We start from the raw sequence: 18,407 nt of genomic DNA, 5'->3' as shown, positions 1-18,407 counted from the left end.
ACACCAATCAAAAATTCCCATCATGCATCACACGGCCTTTCCAAGTCAGAGTACACAATTCCCTGGCCAGTGTAGCCTTGGATTTAGGAGTTGAAGCGGAGAAAAATTTTGGAGCCCGTCACATAAATTAATTAAGAGATTTTAGGGCTCATTGTGTTTTTTATTAGAATTGTTCAAAATTCCCCAAAGTTTCTCCATTTTTCCAAAAGCTTCCAATTTGGAATGAAATTGGTTAGCCCAGCAGAGAAGAGGGGGGAAGAAGAGTTATGATTAAGGTTATTAGGCTTATTAAGTGGCGTAATTTGATAAGTATTTTCGGCAATTTTTTTAGACACTTCAAGTTGAAGTGAACCAATTACACCGGTGTCATCACCTTGCCAGCAGAGTTAACAGACTCAGAAAGCTTAGTAACATGAGAGGAGTAATCATTTTTAAGCTCTTCATGACTGTTAATTTAGCGATAATAGCATACATAACGGCTTTCTTAACACTCTCACTTTGACCAACAAATCCTCCAAGTTGACCAGCAAGGTGACCAAGGCTAATGAGCTTGGAGTCAATGTCATCCAAGGCTCTTCTAGTAGCATCGTCAGTGAGAAAATGGTCAGTATCAGCAAGTTTTTATAAAGGTTTAAAGAGGTCATAGCGGTATTATGGCGAGGTAATTCGAGTGATTTGGAGTGGATAAAAGGGCGATGTAGAGTGGATTAGGGAGCGATGTGGAGTGGGTTAAGGAGCGATGTAGAGTGGGTAAGGGAGCGATGTAGAGTGGGTTAAGGGGCGATGTAGAGTGGGTAAAGGGGTATGTGGAGTGGGTTAGGGAGCGATGTAGAGTGGGTAAAGGGGCGATGTAGAGTGGATTAGGGAGCGATGTGGAGTGGGTTAAGGGGCGATGTAGAGTGGATAAAGGAGCGATGTAGAGTGGGTTAGGGAGCGATGTAGAGTGGATAAGGAGCGATGTGGAGTGGATAAAGGGGCGATGTGGAGTGGGTTAGGGAGCGATGTAAGGTGGATTAAGGAGCGATGTAGAGTGGGTTAAGGAGCGATGTAGAGTGGATTAAGGGGCGATGTGGAGTGGGTTAAGGAGCGATGTAGAGTGGATTAAGGGGCGATGTAGAGTGGGTAAAGGGGCGATGTAGAGTGGATTAGGGAGCGATGTGTAGTGGATAAAGGAGCGATGTAGAGTGGATAAAGGAGCGATGTAGAGTGGATAAAGGGGCGATGTAGAGTGGGTTAGGGAGCGATGTAGAGTGGACAAAGGGCGATGTAGAGTGCGTAAAGGGGCGATGTAGAGTGGGTAAAGGGGCGATGTAGAGTGCGTAAAGGGGCGATGTAGAGTGCGTAAAGGGGCGATGTAGAGTGGATTGAGGGGCGATGTAGAGTGGGTTAGGGAGCGATGTAGAGTGGGTAAAGGAGCGATGTAGAGTGGGTTAAGGAGCGATGTGGAGTGGGTTAGGGAGTGATGTAGAGTGGGTTAAGGGGCGATGTAGAGTGGGTTAAGGGGCGATGTAGAGTGGGTAAAGGGGCGATGTAGAGTGGATAAGGGAGCGATGTGGAGTGGACAAAGGAGCGATGTAGAGTGGATAAGGGAGCGATGTAGAGTGGATAAAGGGGCGATGTGGAGTGGATTAAGGGGCGATGTAGAGTGGGTTAAGGGGCGATGTTGAGTGGATAAAGGGGCGATGTAGAGTGGGTAAAGGAGCGATGTAGAGTGGGTTAGGGAGCGATTAGAAAAGGTGAAGGAGCGATGTGGAGTGGGTTAGGGAGCGATGTGGAGTGGGTTAGGGAGCGATGTAGAGTGGATAAAGGGTCGATGAAGGGTGGGTTAAGGGGCGATGTAGAGTGAGTAAAGGGGCGATGTAGAGTGGACAAAGGGGCGATGTGGAGTGGGTAATGGGGCGATGAAGAGTGGATAAAGGGGCGATGTAGAGTGGATAATAATCACCACTTAGGTCACCATGTCATCGCTGCCGTGACCATGTCATCGCTGCCGTGACCATTAACTTGGTCACCACTTTGGTCATGGCATTGGTCACCACTTTGGTCATGGCATTGTTCAACACCTTGGTCAGGTGCTTGGTCAGCACATTGGTCACCACCTTGCTTATGGCTTTGGTCAGCAAATTGGTCAGCACTTTGGTCATGGCATTGGTCACCACTCTGGTCATGGCATTGGTCAACACGTTGGTCAGCACGTTGGTCATGGCATTGGTCAGCACCTTGTTCAGCACTTTGGTCAGCACTTTAGTGAACTACTACACAATCACATACAACGATTAATGAGTGATGCAACAGATTAAAGCACAATTCATGAGTTAGGTGAGTAGGTGATGCTAGGTGAGTGTAGACAGTAAACACGTGAGTACGATTATGGTTGCAGATAAAACACTCTGTTAAGCTTGTTAACACGTGCGGCAGCAAGTAGTGATTGAGCAGCTATGCGATGTGATGAGGGACTATGCAAATGCGATTTGATGTGGAGCAGGTCGAGGCGGACGACCATGATGTGGAGGAGGTACAATAAAGAGAGGAGCCAGAGGGATACATTCAGCCATATGAATGGTGCGCGGATCTTGAAGAGGAATTCGTCGCACTGTGTAAATAAATTACAGAAGTGATCAGACTTTAAGACTTTATGCAACTGTGCGCAGAACTTTGAACATTTGATTTCAAACTTTCTACGGTTCAACTCCCATGCATTACCGAACGTAAATCCATAACCATAGAACGTTGGTGACACGCCCTTACAGGTTACTATGGATTGGCATTGACAATGTGTTTGCTCAGGTTTCCCCTCTTCTTTGTAGCTATGACCATGCTGTCCGCGTCTGCACTTGTCGTTCTGTAAACATGATCGGCATCCCCAATCCCGACAGGCAATATTGCAGAAAGCCTGATACAAATTGTAAAGATAGTTCCAAAATGTCCATGGCAGATAAACTGCCCACGATAAGTAGGTATCGGAATGTTTGTGGGCAAGGTACATGTAGGAGTCAGTGCAAAGAGATAAAAGGTAGGGAGCACATGACTGATTGGCACATGGCTTTGTGTTGTTACCTAGACACAGACTAGCGACATCAGAGTGTTCTGTATTTGTGTGTACTCGTGGCCTCGTGCTGGGTGCAGAGCCGTAGGCGTTTATGAAAGCATTTGTGAGCTCTCCTGTGTCACTAACCAACCACATGGACGTATCCTCGATTAGTGTTTCGAATTTTGTTTGGAGAGCGTTTATTTCAGATTTTGGTGTATTCCATTCCCTAACTAAACACAACGCAAATTCGAAATGTTCGGGCAACGTAACAGGTGGTCTGGGAGCCAGGCTGAATATTGCACGAATGTTGTCGCAAGCAAAGAAATATTGAAGGGCGTTCGAAATATCTACGCCTCTCTTTGTTGATCCGGAAAAAGCCTTAAAGCCAAGCGGAGTGAGACACGGCATACCTTTTTTTGACGTGGTCGGGCATGTGGAGCACTCGTACTTGCAGCCGATTCTAATGAGTTGGTGTGGTAAGTGCCCAGGTAAACAGTCATTCAGATAGCTCATCAGCGGCGATGTTGGTTGGCACGTAGGTTGGCAGTTTGCTTGGTAATTTGGTTCGCACGTTGATTCATCGCTTGAATGATTTTCGCATGGCTGTTTGGACGACGCGACATCCTTACCGTACTTGCAGTCGGACCAGCCGTAATGTTCGGTAGTCAATCTACATTGGCGATATACAAATTGAAGTGTTGGTAATAGTCTACGTAATATATCAAGCAACATGTCGAGACAGTCCTCACCACTGACAGGGTATTTGAATCTGAAAGTGTTATTAGAAAAATCACAAGCGTACACAGTAAGTGCGTCGCCAGTTCCTAGGATGGTGGTTAGCAACGCATACGCATATGAACAGATGTGATCTACAGCAGAACTAACGTCGCTGAGCGAAAACTCTTTTGGATAGGCGTTTATGGGTTTCAGCATTTTCTCCGATGAGTTTGGAGCAACGGGTGCCATGAAAAGTGCTTTAACATGATTCAGAAGTGGATTGAATACAGAATTAAACTGGAGGCCTGTAAGCCAACACAACATTTCATAGACGGAACACGGCGCCTTAGGTGATGCGACGTGCGTGAGGTGGCAGACTCTAGAGTATAGTACGAGACAGTCATGAAGTTTTTGTAATACACCGTTGTCATCCTCTTGTTCGATAGTAACGTCATCATTCTCAGTAATACCGCGGAATATGACTGGTTTCGTCGTATTGAACCACTTATGATCTACGCTATTAATCAGAACGATTATATCCGAGCCGCAAAAGTCTGACTTGTTTTTCAATTCACCGTCGCTGATCTCTGCACTTTTAGGCACTTGGTAACCGTGATGGTAGAAGTATTCACCAAGAGGATTCTGGTCGGAGTCAGAATAATAGAGGCGTTCAGCATCCCATGCCTTTTCTTTTTTTAGAAGCCCATTTTGTAGCTCCATTAACGACTCATATAGCGTGGGAATTATCGTCAAACCTATCTTAGCGTACTTTGTTGAATGCTCTTTCTCCCACTGTTGCTTAGAGTACGCACTGACATAGGCATACTCCAACTCAGAAATGAAGCCTCCCACCCCGTCTCTAACGAGGTCAAGCAGACGGTTATTGTTACCGTCAAACCTAGCAGGCGTCAAGTTGGCGTGTGACTGTTTAAGGTGCTTAAGGCGGCTACTTGATATTTTGTTGAAGTGAGTCAGTGAACCAAGTAATGTGTTGAGGTTATCTCTAATTTTGGCAACTTGACGAGATTGATTATTTGCGGTTGGAGTTGAAGGCTGATTTGGGTCGTCACTTGGAACCAAATCTTTCACTTGCCCCTCGACGTACATGAAAAGTGCGTGTAAAAATAATTTTGTTCTCCCGGCCAATTTATCGAGGGTGATGGTTTTATCAAGTCTGGGCAAAGATGGTAATGGATCTAGAAATTCTTCTTCAATTCTCTCCATTACGTTGCTCAAGAAACCCTTCACCCCGCTACCCCTATCCTCCTCAATAACCCTCTCAATCTCCCGCAACTGCTCCGTGACAACGTTCTCCAGCGCGGCGAGCTCGGCCTGCTTCTGCTTCGCGAAGAGGGATTGGACTTGGTGGGTGAGGGCGGCGAAGGCGGTGTTGAAGAGATCGAGTAGTTTGGTTCTGAGTTGTATGACGGCATCGGTAACATTTTCTTTAGCGTGAGCTAATCTACCTTCAATATCTAATATACACTGCGTCATGACTTGTTCAGCGCTATTCACTACTGGGTCAATGGCCACTACTTTTTCATACAGAGATTTGATGCGCTGCTCCAAGTTAACCATTAGACCGTCTGCAACATTTCTTGCAGCTTCAACTGCAACAGGTAGGTCTTCGACCGCCGTCACCGTCGATAGCGCTGCTGTGATGACTCTTTGAATTTTACCGTCTACGTTGTTAGACAATTGGTCTTCTTGCAATTTTCCAATCTCAGTTTTGAGATGTGAAAGACTGTTGGGACTGTTGGTTGCATGACCAATGCGCCTTTCCATCTGTTGCAAAGTCAAAATTATGTCATTACCGGTTGAATGCTTCAGCTCATTTCGAAGTCTTGAAAGTTCGTTGGTAATTTCGTCGATAGATGAAGCGATTGTGCTGATGGGCGTTTCTAATTGTTTTTGTCGATAGCAGAGTCCACTGTAGATTTTTGAGAGGCCGTAAACCTGGATGTTATTATGCGTATACTGTGCTTGTAGCGTATACTTTTCCTCATTCGTGGTTTCAATGAGCATCTCTAAATCTGTCAAATAGTCTTTAATATCATTATTTTTGTGCGTCTGTTCAACCATTTCGGATATAGTGTTTAGCTGAGACTCAATTGCTGCCACTGCTACTTGAATATCTGAAGATTGTGTGTTTATTTCGGCTCCGTTAACCAGGATTGCCGTGTCGGAGTTTTGAAGTGCCTGCACCGTGGCTTCTTTTAAAATGTGCTGCTGAAGAGCATCCACACCGGAACGAGCAGCCTCTTCGAGTGGTCCATTAAGTGATACAGCAATATCTTCAAGCCATGGCTTTATGACGTTTTCCCCTTTGATGTTGGTTATATCTGTGTGCTTGTCACCTCCGAAGCCTGATATGACACACTTTTTACCTTTTCCCTGCTTTTCGATCTGCGTTCTAAGCTCCCGGTCCTTATTTTGCAACGCAGCCTTGAGGCTACGTAGAGCATCCACCACTTTTCCTTGAATTTGCCCTCTAACCTCACTACTAATGTTTTGTAACTTTGCGTAGGCGGCGCTGGCTTTTTTAGCAACCTCTGTAAGTTTCTGCTTCGCCACGGTATGTGCGCTGTCAATCTGTTGCGCCTTCTGCTTAATTTCCTGAAACTTCGTGTTGAATATCGGTTCTGCTGTCTTGTTTAGTGCAGCAACAACAGCGGAACACTTCCGCCCTGCTTCCTGAACAACCTTGGTTGCCTCAGTTTTCCACAGCTCTAATTTAGCAGCCTCAGTTTTTAGGGCCTCATTTGTGGCCGAGATCGTCTTTTGCGCGTCTCCAATATTTTTAATATGTTTGCCAAGTTTCGTCTTTTTATCACCACCTTGCCTAGTTCCGTTATCCAAAGCAACAAAAACAGTCTGTGCCTTGCTGTGCGCCGCTTCACGTTTTTGTTCCGCATCTGAAATCCATGCATCCAAAGTTAGAACATGGCTGCCTAATTCGTGACCAATATCCTTGACCGCTGACATAATTTGCTCAATTTCCTTTCGGAGCTGAGACGGATCATTGCCTTCACTCCCACGTTTGATAGCCCTCGATTTGTCTGTTAACTCGACAAACATTTGACAAATTCTGCTTCTATACGACGCATCAAATTTTTTTAACAAAGCGTTAAATTCGTTTTTGGTCTCATGGAGAGCTTACCTGAGCTTCCTCATCTCTGTTTTCAATTTCGCAGTTCTAATGGCTGCCAACTCACTCTGCACCTGTTCAACACTTTCATGTAATGTTTCCTGGACACATTTTGTCTCATATTCAATGGCGCTTCGCAAAACACTTTGTTGAGTCGTGAGAGCTTTGTCTACAAATTCAGCTTGATGTTGAAGCTTGCTGTTATTGTTTATTTTTTTAAAGTTATCAGCGCCCTGTTTTACCAAACTTACACTTTTCTCTAATCTATTTCTCAGACCCTCATCCAACTCTTTACCGTCTGTCTCCGTCTTATCTGCCATGGTCACAAAAAATTTTGCGTTTTGCGAAATGACAGCTAACTGTCCAGACAATTTCCTATCATGCATTTCTTTCAATTGTTTATTTAAATTACCGATGTTATGCTTTATAGCCGTTAGATCCCCAACAACCTGCTGGCTTCTATTACTAAGTCCACTCTCATACCCCTGCAGCCCGCTCTTAACCTTCTCAATGGCAGTGGCAAATCCCGAAACGCCACGTCCCTTGCCTATCGAAGATTTTAAAGCGTGAATTGTATTTACTATATCAGGATTGTAATGTTTTAATAGGTCTATACTTCCCTCCAGGCAGCTAAGCAAAAATCCCATCACTGCATCACACAGCCTGTCAACGTCGGAGTACACAATCCCAGTGCCGTCGTAGCCTTTGGAGTCTTTGTTGAAGCCGAGGAAAGTTTCGAGGCCGGTGCAGAGGTTATTACGGATGTTAGTAGGGTCATTATTTGAGGTATTTTTTAGGTTCAAAATTTAGTCAAATTTCTTGTCAAGCTCCCTAGGCGGCACATGGTCAGGGCATTGGCAAGAGGTGGAAGTGGGGAAGTGAAGGGTGACAAGGCACAAGTTATTGCTATGGTTTAAGAAGGTCATAGCGGTATTATGGCGAAGTAATTCAAGGGATGTAGAGTGGGTTAGGGAGCGATGAAGAGGGGATAAAGGGGCGATGTAGAGTGGGTTAGGGAGCGATTTAGAGTGGATAAAGGGGCGATGTAGAGTGGATTAGGGAGCGATGTGGAGTGGGTTATGAGCGATGAAGAGTGGATAAAGGGGCGATGTAGAGTGGGTTAAGGAGCGATGTGGAGTGCATAATAATTACCACTTTGGTCACCACTGTCATCGCTGCCGTGTCCATGTCATCGCTGCCGTGACCACCTCATCGCTGCCGTGTCCATGTCATCGCTGCCGTGTCCATGTCATCGCTGCCGTAACCATCAACTTGGTCAGGTGCTTGGTCATCACGTTGGTCATGTGTTTGGTCACCACTCTGGTCATGGCATTGGTCACCACCTTGGTCACCACCTTGGTCAACACGTTGGTCACCACTCTGGTCACGGCATTGGTCAGCACTTTGGTCAGCACCTTAGCCAACACATTGGTCAGCACGTTGGTCAGCACATTGGGCAGCACTTTGGTCGAGGCATTGGTCACCTCGCTGCTCATGTGATTGGTCATCAACGCAATCATTACTCTGTCTATAACATTAGATGTCAGTTGCCGATCAGGTTGTTGTGATTAGCTGCGCAGTAGATACCGCACCCTGTGGAACGGCCGGACGCGGAAGTAGATCATGACGCAAATGACGACGATGATTAGGGCGACGGGGGCAATGATGTAAGGGGCGGGGGAAAATGCTGAGTCAGCGACGGAAGGCTGTAGACCGGAGGTGTGAAGCTCCGCAAGAGGATGACCGGAGGGAAGAGAAGTAGAAGACAGCTCTCGACTGGCGGCAAGTTGTTGACGGGAATTTTTAGCTTTCTTGCGTAGACAACAGTTACATACACAACTCATAGTGTCACACTCTTTACATCCATCAGGATCACATTCCGCTCCCCCGTAGCGAGCTTGGTAAAACGTACGACATTGAGAAAAGCATGAACTACATTGTTTACAACACAAGTAACAGCAATAACAATTATTCCCCGTACACTTTTTGCCGCACTTACACGTCGCCATCTTCCCCTCCCAGTCCACTCAACCTGCTGGCATATCGATCACCTAGCAACGCACTCACCAACTGCAACACTACCACTGCCGCTCCCAGTCCCCTCAACCTGCTGGCATATCGATCACCTAGCAACGCACTCACCAACTGCAACACTACCACTGCCGCGCCCATTCCCCTCAGCCTGCAAGCATATCAATCACTCAAGCAGCACTCACCAACTGCAACACTACCACTGCCCCTCCCAGTCCCCTCAACCTGCTAACATCAATCACTTAAGCAACGCACTCACCAACTGCAACACTACCACTGCCGCTCCCAGTCCCCTCAACCTGCTGGCATATCGATCACCTAAGCAGCACTCACCAACTGCAACACTACCACTGCCGCTCCCAGTCCCCTCATCAACACCTCCCCTCACCCCTGTATCCCCCCAGCCCTGGCCGCCGACACCCACGCTGCCCGGGATACCACAGATGCCCTGACGCGACGCATGTGATCAGCACCAACTGTCACTCTAAATTATTCACCATTCGCAACGCCATAAAAATTGCAGCGACCCGTGCGCACAACTCCCACAGTGCAGCAGCACCGTGCTACGAGCCGCGTTATCGGCGCCATACTGGCGGAGCGTGTCGGCTACGTGCCCAAATGTGATATAAACAATCGCTACATCGCTGCCTATAAATGCTACTTAACGAGGCCAACGCGGATTACGCCACCCTGCCAGTGACTCGCAACACACGACTTACGTCACCCGCCGCGGCCTTCACGGCCGCCTACGTTAGCGACCAATCACCCAGCCACACGTGACACTCACTCAATGGGCAACGCGGATGCCTCTCACAGTCAACGCGTAACTCAACGCAACAACCAAATTACGGTTCATCCGCCAGCTTAACACTTTGCCTGGGTGCTAGGTTAGCACTTTGCCTGGGTGCTAGGTTAGCACTTTGCCCGGCTGCTAGGTCAACACGTTGTCTGGATGCTATCTTAGCACTTTGCCTGGTTGCTAGCTTAGCACTTTGCCTGGGTGCTAGGTTAGCACTTAGCTTGCTCGCTAGGTCAGCACTTTGCCTGGTTGCTAGCTTAGCACTTAGCCCGGTGGCTAGGTCAACACGTTGCCTGGGTGCTAGGTCGCCACTTTGCCTGGTTGCTTGCTTACCACTTTGCCTGGTTGCTAGCTTAGCACTTTGCCTGGTTGCTAGCTTAGCACTTTGCCTGGGTGCTAGGTTAGCACTTAGCTTGCTCGCTAGGTCAGCACTTTGCCTGGTTGCTTGCTCAGCACTTTGCCTGGTTGCCAGCTCAGCACTTTGCCTGGTTGCTAGGTTACCACTTTGCCTGGGTGCTAGCTCAGCACTTTGCCTGGGTGGTAGCTTAACACGTTACCTTGTCTATCAGTCATAACCTAATCTAGGTGCTATTTACTTCACAGATCGCCGCTAGAGTAATTCGAGACATTAGACTACGTTTGTCGGTTAGGTGAGTAGGTGATTCGCTAAGTGAGTAGTTACGTGAGTTGCTGTGAATTACAAACGTGAATATGATCACGGCTGCAGGTACGATATCTTGGCAAGCCTTCCGACTTGCGCAGCAGCCAACAATGACTGCGCCGTTATCCTGTGCGACGACGGTATCCTCAGGTGTGAGCGTATGTGGAGCACATCCAGTCTGCCAACCATTACGCAGATGAGGTAGAAGAGGGACAGCGACCAGAGTGCCAGAACCAAGTAGGTGAACGGTTCTCTGATAGTCCAAATGAAGTTGTCACATTCCGTGAATAGCTTTTTGAAATATTCCGATTTCAACACTTTATCCAGCTGAGAGCAGAAATCAGAACACTTCTTAGCCGATGTCGTATCATTTAGTGTTGCCGCGTTACCAAAACTGAAACCGAACTGGTACAATGTTGCGGACACACCCTTGCACTGAACCATCGATGGACACTTGCAATGAGGCTTGTCAGGTTGTTTGTCCACCTTCTCGACGAGGCCATGCTGTCCACGCTTGCATTTGTCAGCACGCAGACACGTATGACATCCCCAGTCTTGGCAGAAAATATTCTTGAACGCGTTACACAAATTGTTGAGTTGAGTCCAGAAATCCCACGGTAGATAGACAGCCCATGTAAGGTACGTGGCAAAGTTCTTATGAACAAGGTATTGATACGTGTCCGAACACAAAGTGGATAGGTATGGAGCACAGCGCATATGACTGTCCTCGCAACTTCTAGTCATGCATAGGCTAGATACATCGGCATAGACTTCGAGATGATTCACGCCTTCGTGCTCATGCTGACTGTTGCCATAAGCGTCACGAAGTACATTGGTAAGCTTACCCGTGTCAGTGTAGAGCTTAATGGAGAGTTTCTGAATAGATGCTTCAATCTTACTTTGTGATACTGGTTTTATACCTGCATCAGTAATATAAGATGCAACTTTGACCCACTTATTAACCAAGCTTAACCCGAAACCGAAATGCTCTGGCAGCGTTTTCGGCGGAGTTGGTGACAAGCCGAGCAAGGATGAAATCACGCCACTACCTAAGAATTCGCGAATCATCTCACATAGCTGACGGCCTGTTTTGGTCGACCCAGAAAACGCTCTGAAACCCAGCGGTGTGACGCACGGCATTCCCAGCCTAGAAGTGGAGGGGCAAGTGGAGCATTTAGATTTGCATCCAACAGACTCCAATCTGTGCGGCAGATAACCGAGTAGAGAGTCACTGAGGTAGTTCATCAATGGCGATGTTGGTTGACAATTTGGTTCGCAGTTTGGTTGACAGTTTGGTAGGCACGCTGCTTCGTCCGTTGGCTTGATGTTGCAGTGCGATTTCGTTGTAGGTACGTCCTTACCGTAGTGGCAGTCGGCCCATCCGTAGTTCTTGTCTGCGACGCTGCATCGTTCAAACAAATATCTGAGCGGCTGCAAAATTCTGCGCAGGAAGTCAAGCAACATCTGCAAACAATCTTCGCCGGAGCTCGGGTAGTACAGATTCAGCGTGTTATTCGAATAGTCGCAAGCGTAGAATGTCGCCGCGTTGCCGTGGCCAACAACGGTAGTGAGCAAATCGTACGATTTCGAACAAAGGTAGTCCAGTACCTTGCATATGTTCTTATACGTGATCTTCTGCGGGTGCGCCTCCAGGTATGACTTCTCGATGTCAAATACGGTGATCTCTCCGTCGCCAGCAAGCGGCGTATCCGGATTATCAAGCACGTTGGTGAACCCGTCTGATAGCAGCGCCTGGTACGCGGAAGTGTAAGTGAGCCCTGAAAGCCACACCAGCATCTCGAAAACGGTACATGGCGTTCTAGGTTTGGGGAGTATAGCGATGTGACACGTTTCGTTGTACTTGTCTATGTGATAAAGAATGCATTTGAGAATGTCAAAAAGATTAAAGAGGACGTTAGACTTGCGTTTATTCGATTCGCACTCCTTAAGATGCTCGTTGTCTTTCGCACCATCGACCCTAAAACTGATTCTCTTAAGGACGTATTCGCCGTTTATGACGTCCTTGTTCTGCAGCTCCCAGTGTTGTTTGTCGCCGTCTGACACTCTGAAGCCGTGCCGTAGGAACAACCTGCCGAGATCAGAGGTCGAGTGAATTTGGTGACCCTTCAGACTGTTGCAATTTATCCTCAAGTCATGCACAGCATCGTAAATTGTGGAAAAAGCGGTCAAGAATATTTTAGCGCATCTATGTGCGTTTTGTGTTAAACCGGTGCTAAGACCAGTTTCCGTCCACTCAACAGTTTGCCCCGAGTAACGGCTCACGTATGCCTTTCCGAGTTCAGTGCAGAACGCTCCGTACCCTACCTTCAGCGTGTCCAGCATGGGTTGTGCCTCTTCCTTGTACTTCTTAGGCGACAGCTCACCGAGCCTATCGAGCAGAGCATTGACCCTGGGAGGGACGAGGTGGCCGAAGTGCTTGGAGTCGTTAAGCTGCTGAAGTAACTCGAGGATAGCAGTGTGGGACGGTTTGACGGTCTCGAATGATTTCTTGAAATCCGCTTGATTTTGCAGTTGTTCCATGAAAGCGGTGAGCTTGGACTTGAGGGTAGACGCGGCGTCCTTGAGCGGGGTGTTTGGCGGTATGGTGAGTTCCGGCAGGAGATGCGTTTCCATCTTTTTCACGAAGCCTTTGTAGCCCCTTCTCAGATCATCGTCGATCTCTTCGGGCAGTTTGTTCAACTCGCTCTGAACCTTTTGGGCATAATCGGTCAGCAGTTCGCGGATGGTGGAGATGTAGTGTTTGCGGACTTCAGATGTGATTCTATTTTTTACGGTCGTTATCTCGGAGTCGACGAATTGTTGAAGTTGCTTGACGTATTTGTTACGGGATGGGTCAACTCCTTTTAGGAAGTCGTCGGCCAATTTAAGGGGTCCACCTTCAATTGCTTTCTGCAGGTAGCTGAGCCGCTTCTGAATGTCTTGGAGGCCATTGCTATCATCACCCTTAGAAATCTGTTTTTGGAGGTCTCTCAAATGGTTACTCACAGCCTTTCCTTTCTCCGAGACGGATGTTAAAAGGGACTCGAGGTTGGATGTGATTTCGCCGGACCACTTTTCAAGATCATTTTTGGTGGGAGTAACGTCGTGTGGTGAGGCATCGTCTCGGATTTTCTTGATAGCAGCTGTAAGGGTGCCGCCTAGGTTGTCTATGTTATTGTCTAAGAGCGGAAGACTTTCTTGAGATACATACTTTTTGTATTCTACAAATGCTTGCTCACCAAGCGATGAAATTCTATCACCTGAATTACCTACACCTGCAAGCGTATCCTTTCCAATGTGATTCGTAGCAACGTTGCTCATTTCCGAGATAGCGTCGTCGACGAGCTTAGCAGGCTTTTTGTTTGTAGTCGCCGCGTTAAGATGCCCCTGGAGCAGTTCACCAGCATCTAAAGCCGGCTTAAGTTTGCTAATTTGTGACAATGTGATGAACTGAGTAAGCTCTTCTCCTGCTTTCGCTGTGGCTTTATGCAGTGCAGCGAAAACAGTGCCAACGACGCGTTCGAGATAATAGTTGTTATAATGAGTTGCATTGTTTGCATTCTTAATATGATCGCCAATCAATTTCGCAACTACAGAATGTCTGCTCGTTACTTGAGTGGCGTAGGATGTAAGATAACTCGAAATGTCTGACATATTCCCATCTACATTATCTTTCGTTCCAAGCTCCGATTTAGGAGATGGTAGAGTATTCAGATCAGACGTTAAATGCTGCACAATAATACTCCCTAGTTTCATTATTTTAGCATCTGTATTCTTACCGTTGACTTTGCTGTCATCAAGGTACCCTGAGTTACCATCAATATGAGACCTAAGCAACTGTTTGACACCCTCGCTTTCCACGATTCCCGTGACTATGTCGCTGATAGCTTTCGTGAATCTGGTCTCGAAATTCTTTGCGTACTTCCACCTCACACCGCTTATAATACCTGTAAGACCATCTGTTGCCGCCGTTCTTCCTCCTTTATTTCCCGTAAAATTTTTAACCTTACTGTGAATCTCCCCGATAACTCCTGCAATAGTCTGATCATTTGTTCCTTCATCGGGTTGTCCATTCTTAACCACATCATACAGCTTTCCTATCGCCTCCTTAATTTTGGCAACCTGGGCTTCTATCGCTTTCTTTACTTTGTACAAATCCTCTTTCAGCTTCCCGTCCATCTCTTTCACCTGCGTGAGCGCTGCTTTTACGTTCTCCGCGATCTGTTTTTTCATATCGTTAATATAATTTAGTAGCACAATACCCCTGTCATTCAGCGCTTTTGCAACTGCTTTAAGTTTATCCTGCTTATCCTTTCCAATACCTTTTTTCTCAATGTCTTCGGTCTCAAATATTCCACGTTTCACAATTTTATCAGCCTTATCAATCCACTCCTGCAGATCTTTAACATACTTATATAAATTTCTGTCTATCTCGTCAAGTTTCTGCCGAATTTTCGACACCTTATCTTTCAAGAGTTTCACGAACTCAGCGACATCTTTGCATATCTTATCATTAACGCAGCTATTACAGTTCGTCAGCAATTCTTTGATGTGCTTTTCAATTACTTTCATGTGATGTTCTTCTTTCGATGACACGTCTTCTAGACGCTTAGTCTCGTGTTTTATATTTTTGCTTGCTTGATCGATTTTCACTCGCAAGTCACTATTAAGAGTTCTGATTTGTTCAGAAATTTTACTCATTGATATTGCAAAGCTTTTACCGTATTTAACATACGTCTTGGCTAACTCTTCAGTTGGCCTAATTTTTCGTTCAACATCATTACCTAACTGCTCAAGTTCTTTATCTTCCGGAATAATCTTAATTTCTTTTGGAATATCATTTTGTACATGGCCTAATAACTCATTAATTGGTTTTTTTACTCTGCCATTGTAGCTCACGACATTTGTATTATATGAGGACACCCGGCTGACAACATATGCAATGATATCATTAAGGCCTCCATGACCCTTCCACCTGGCGCTTTTTATTTTTTCCATTGCTTCATTTAACCTATTTTTACCCACATTGTAAGGCTGTTTCTCGCTGACATCCTTAAGCACCTGATACAAAAATCCCATCACCGCATCACACAGCCTATCAAGGTCAGAGTAGACAATACCACTGCCGTCGTAGCCTTTGGAAGCAGAGTTGAAGCCGAGGAAAGTCTGAAGGCCGTCACAAAGATTCTCTAAAAGATCTTTGCAATTCTCTTCTTTAGTCAATCCAGTAAGACTTTCTTCAAGCTTTTCAAGCTGAGACAACTTGGACTCAATGTCCTTTATGGCAGGGTTCTCAGGATATTTGCCGTGCTGTTTTTTACAATCTTCGAGGCATTTTTTCAACACGCTAAGATTCAAATTTTGTTTTACAAGAGCATCACTTGACATTTCAGATTCTCCAGGTTTCTTAGGAGCTTTGTCAATTTTCTTCTCGTAGTACTGACAGTAAGTCTCTTTATCAGAGTATTTGAAGGGGCAAGAAAGTTTATTTTTTTCGGATTCGAGGAAGTAAAGGAGCGATGTAGAGTGGATAAGGGAGCGATGTAGAGTGCATAAAGGGGCGATGTAGAGTGGATAAGGGGCGATGTAGAGTGGATAAAGGGGCGATGTGGAGTGGATAAAGGGGCGATGTGGAGTGGGTAAAGGGGCAATGTAGAGTGGGTTAAGGGGCGATGTAGAGTGGATTAAGGGGCGATGTAGAGTGGGTAAAGAGGCGATGTAGAGTGGGTCAAGGGGCGATGTAAGGTGGGTAAAGGGCGATGTAGAGTGGGTAAAGGGGCGATGTAGGTGGATAAAGGGGCGATGTAGAGTGGGTTAAGGAGCGATGTAAGGTGGGTAAAGGGGCGATGTAGAGTGGGTTAAAGGGCGATGTAGAGTAGATAAAGGGGCGATGTAGAGTGGGTTAGGGAGCGATGTAGAGTGGGTTAGGGAGCGATGTAGAGTGGATAAGGAGCGATGTAAGATGGGTAAAGGGGCGATGTAGAGTGGATAAGGGAACGATGTAGAGTGGGTTAGGGAGCGATGTAAAGTGGATAAGGAGCGATGTAAGATGGGTAAAGGAGCGATGTAGAGTGGATAGAGGGGCGATGTGGAGTGGGTTAGAGGCGATGTGGAGTGGCTAAAGGGGCGATGTGGAGTGGGTTAGAGGCGATGTCGAGTGGCTAAAGGGGCGATGTAGAGTGGGTTAGGGAGCGATGTAGAGTGGATAAAGGGGCGATGTAGAGTGGGTTAGGGAGCGATGTAGAGTGGATAATAATCACCACTTATGACCATGTCATCGCTGCCGTGACCATGTCATCGCTGCCGTAACCATGTCATCGCTGCCGTGACCATGTCATCGCTGCCGTAACCATGTCATCGCTGCCGTGTCCATGCCATCGCTGCCGTAACCATGTCATCGCTGCCGTAGCCATGTCATCGCTGCCGTAGCCATGTCATCGCTGCCGTGACCATGTCATCGCTGCCGTGACCATGTCCTTGCTGCCGTGTCCATAACCATGTCATCGCTGCCGTACCATGTCATCGCTGCCGTGTCCATCTCATCGCTGCCGTGACCATGTCATCGCTGCCGTGACCATGTCATCGCTGCCGTAACCATGTCATCGCTGCCGTGACCATGTCATCGCTGCCGTAACCATGTCATCGCTGCCGTGTCCATGCCATCGCTGCCGTAACCATGTCATCGCTGCCGTAGCCATGTCATCGCTGCCGTGACCATGTCATCGCTGCCGTGACCATGTCCTTGCTGCCGTGTCCATAACCATGTCATCGCTGCCGAGACCATGTCATCGCTGCCGTGACCATGTCATCGCTGCCGTAACCATGTCATCGCTGCCGTAACCATGTCATCGCTGCCGTGTCCATGCCATCGCTGCCGTAACCATGTCATCGCTGCCGTAGCCATGTCATCGCTGCCGTAACCATTAACGTGGTCACCACTTTGGTCATGGCATTGGTCAGCACATTGGTCGTGGCATTGGTCGTGGCATTGGTCAGCACTTTGGTCAGCACATAGGTCGCCACTTTGGTCAGCACATAGGTCAACACCTTGGTCAGGTGCTTGGTCAGCACATTGGTCACCTCGCTGCTCATGTAATTTGCCATCAAGCAACCATTACTGTCTACAACATTATATATAGTCGCCAGTTAGGTTATTGTGATCAGCTGCGCAGTAGATACCGCACCCTGTGGAACGGCCGGATGCGGAAGTAGACCATGACGCAGATGACGACGATGATGAGGGCGACGGGGACGATGATGTAAGGGGCGGGGGAGGAATTGGTATCTGTGGCAGATTCTTGAGTAGAAACTCTGTTAGAGAGCTGTTGAGTGGGAATCTGATGGAGACGGTCGGAGGCAGCGACAGTGAAGTGTCGGCCAGTATGAGTATTATAATAGTGGGTAGGACGTTTTCTTTCACAACATGGACATGGACACGTGTTAGTCTTACAACCAACACATTCCGGAAAGTAGCACGGTGCTCCGCTTTTGCGCACAACAGACAAATTGAAACATTGTAAACACCTTTTTATACATCCATTACAACACCAGGGACAGCACTTACAATTAGGTTTCTTACAGTTATTAGCACACGTACAATCGTCCCAAGCCATCTTCCTTCTCCCCTCCCAGTCCCCTCAACCTGCAGACATCAATCACTCAAGCAGCACTCACCAACTGCAACACGTACCACTGCCGCTCCCAGTCCCCTCAACCTGTAGACATATCAATCACTTACGCAAACACCCACCAACTGCAACACGTACCACTGCCGCTCCCAGTCCCCTCAATCTGCAAACATATCAATCACTACGCAAGCACTCACCAACTGCAACATGACTTACTTAACCCTCACCCCTGTATCCCCCCAGCCCGGGCCACCGACACCCACGCTGCCCGGGATACCACAGCCACGCCTGACGCGACGCATGTGATCAGCACCAACCGTCACTTTGAATTATTTAACATTCGCAACGCCATTGAAATTGCTGCGAACCCCGTGCGCTCAACTCCCACAGTG

General features: G+C 47.3%; 3 protein-coding genes across 3 annotated transcripts; all 3 read right to left on the bottom strand.

The window, feature by feature from the left end:
* Positions 1-2,368: 2,368 nt before the first annotated feature.
* BBBOND_0002380 (hypothetical protein, conserved) lies at positions 2,369-6,826 on the bottom strand (the record flags this gene model as incomplete). Its single annotated transcript, XM_012915078.1, has 1 exon — positions 2,369-6,826. The coding sequence occupies one exon, from the start codon at positions 6,824-6,826 to the stop codon at positions 2,369-2,371; it is 4,458 nt and encodes a 1,485-aa protein (XP_012770532.1).
* A 78-nt stretch (positions 6,827-6,904) lies between these two features.
* Positions 6,905-7,543, bottom strand: BBBOND_0002370 (hypothetical protein, conserved; the record flags this gene model as incomplete). Its single annotated transcript, XM_012915077.1, has 1 exon — positions 6,905-7,543. The coding sequence occupies one exon, from the start codon at positions 7,541-7,543 to the stop codon at positions 6,905-6,907; it is 639 nt and encodes a 212-aa protein (XP_012770531.1).
* Positions 7,544-10,441: 2,898 nt separating this feature from the next.
* BBBOND_0002360 (hypothetical protein, conserved) lies at positions 10,442-15,775 on the bottom strand (the record flags this gene model as incomplete). The annotated part of the gene is made up of 1 exon (XM_012915076.1): positions 10,442-15,775. The coding sequence occupies one exon, from the start codon at positions 15,773-15,775 to the stop codon at positions 10,442-10,444; it is 5,334 nt and encodes a 1,777-aa protein (XP_012770530.1).
* Positions 15,776-18,407: the final 2,632 nt, after the last annotated feature.

Source organism: Babesia bigemina, scaffold Bbigscaff_65432 (genome assembly GCF_000981445.1).
Source record: "Babesia bigemina genome assembly Bbig001, scaffold Bbigscaff_65432".
NCBI classification, from domain to species: domain Eukaryota; phylum Apicomplexa; class Aconoidasida; order Piroplasmida; family Babesiidae; genus Babesia; species Babesia bigemina.
Note: the sequence above shows the minus strand (reverse complement) of the source record. Positions and strands in the feature narration are given on the sequence as shown.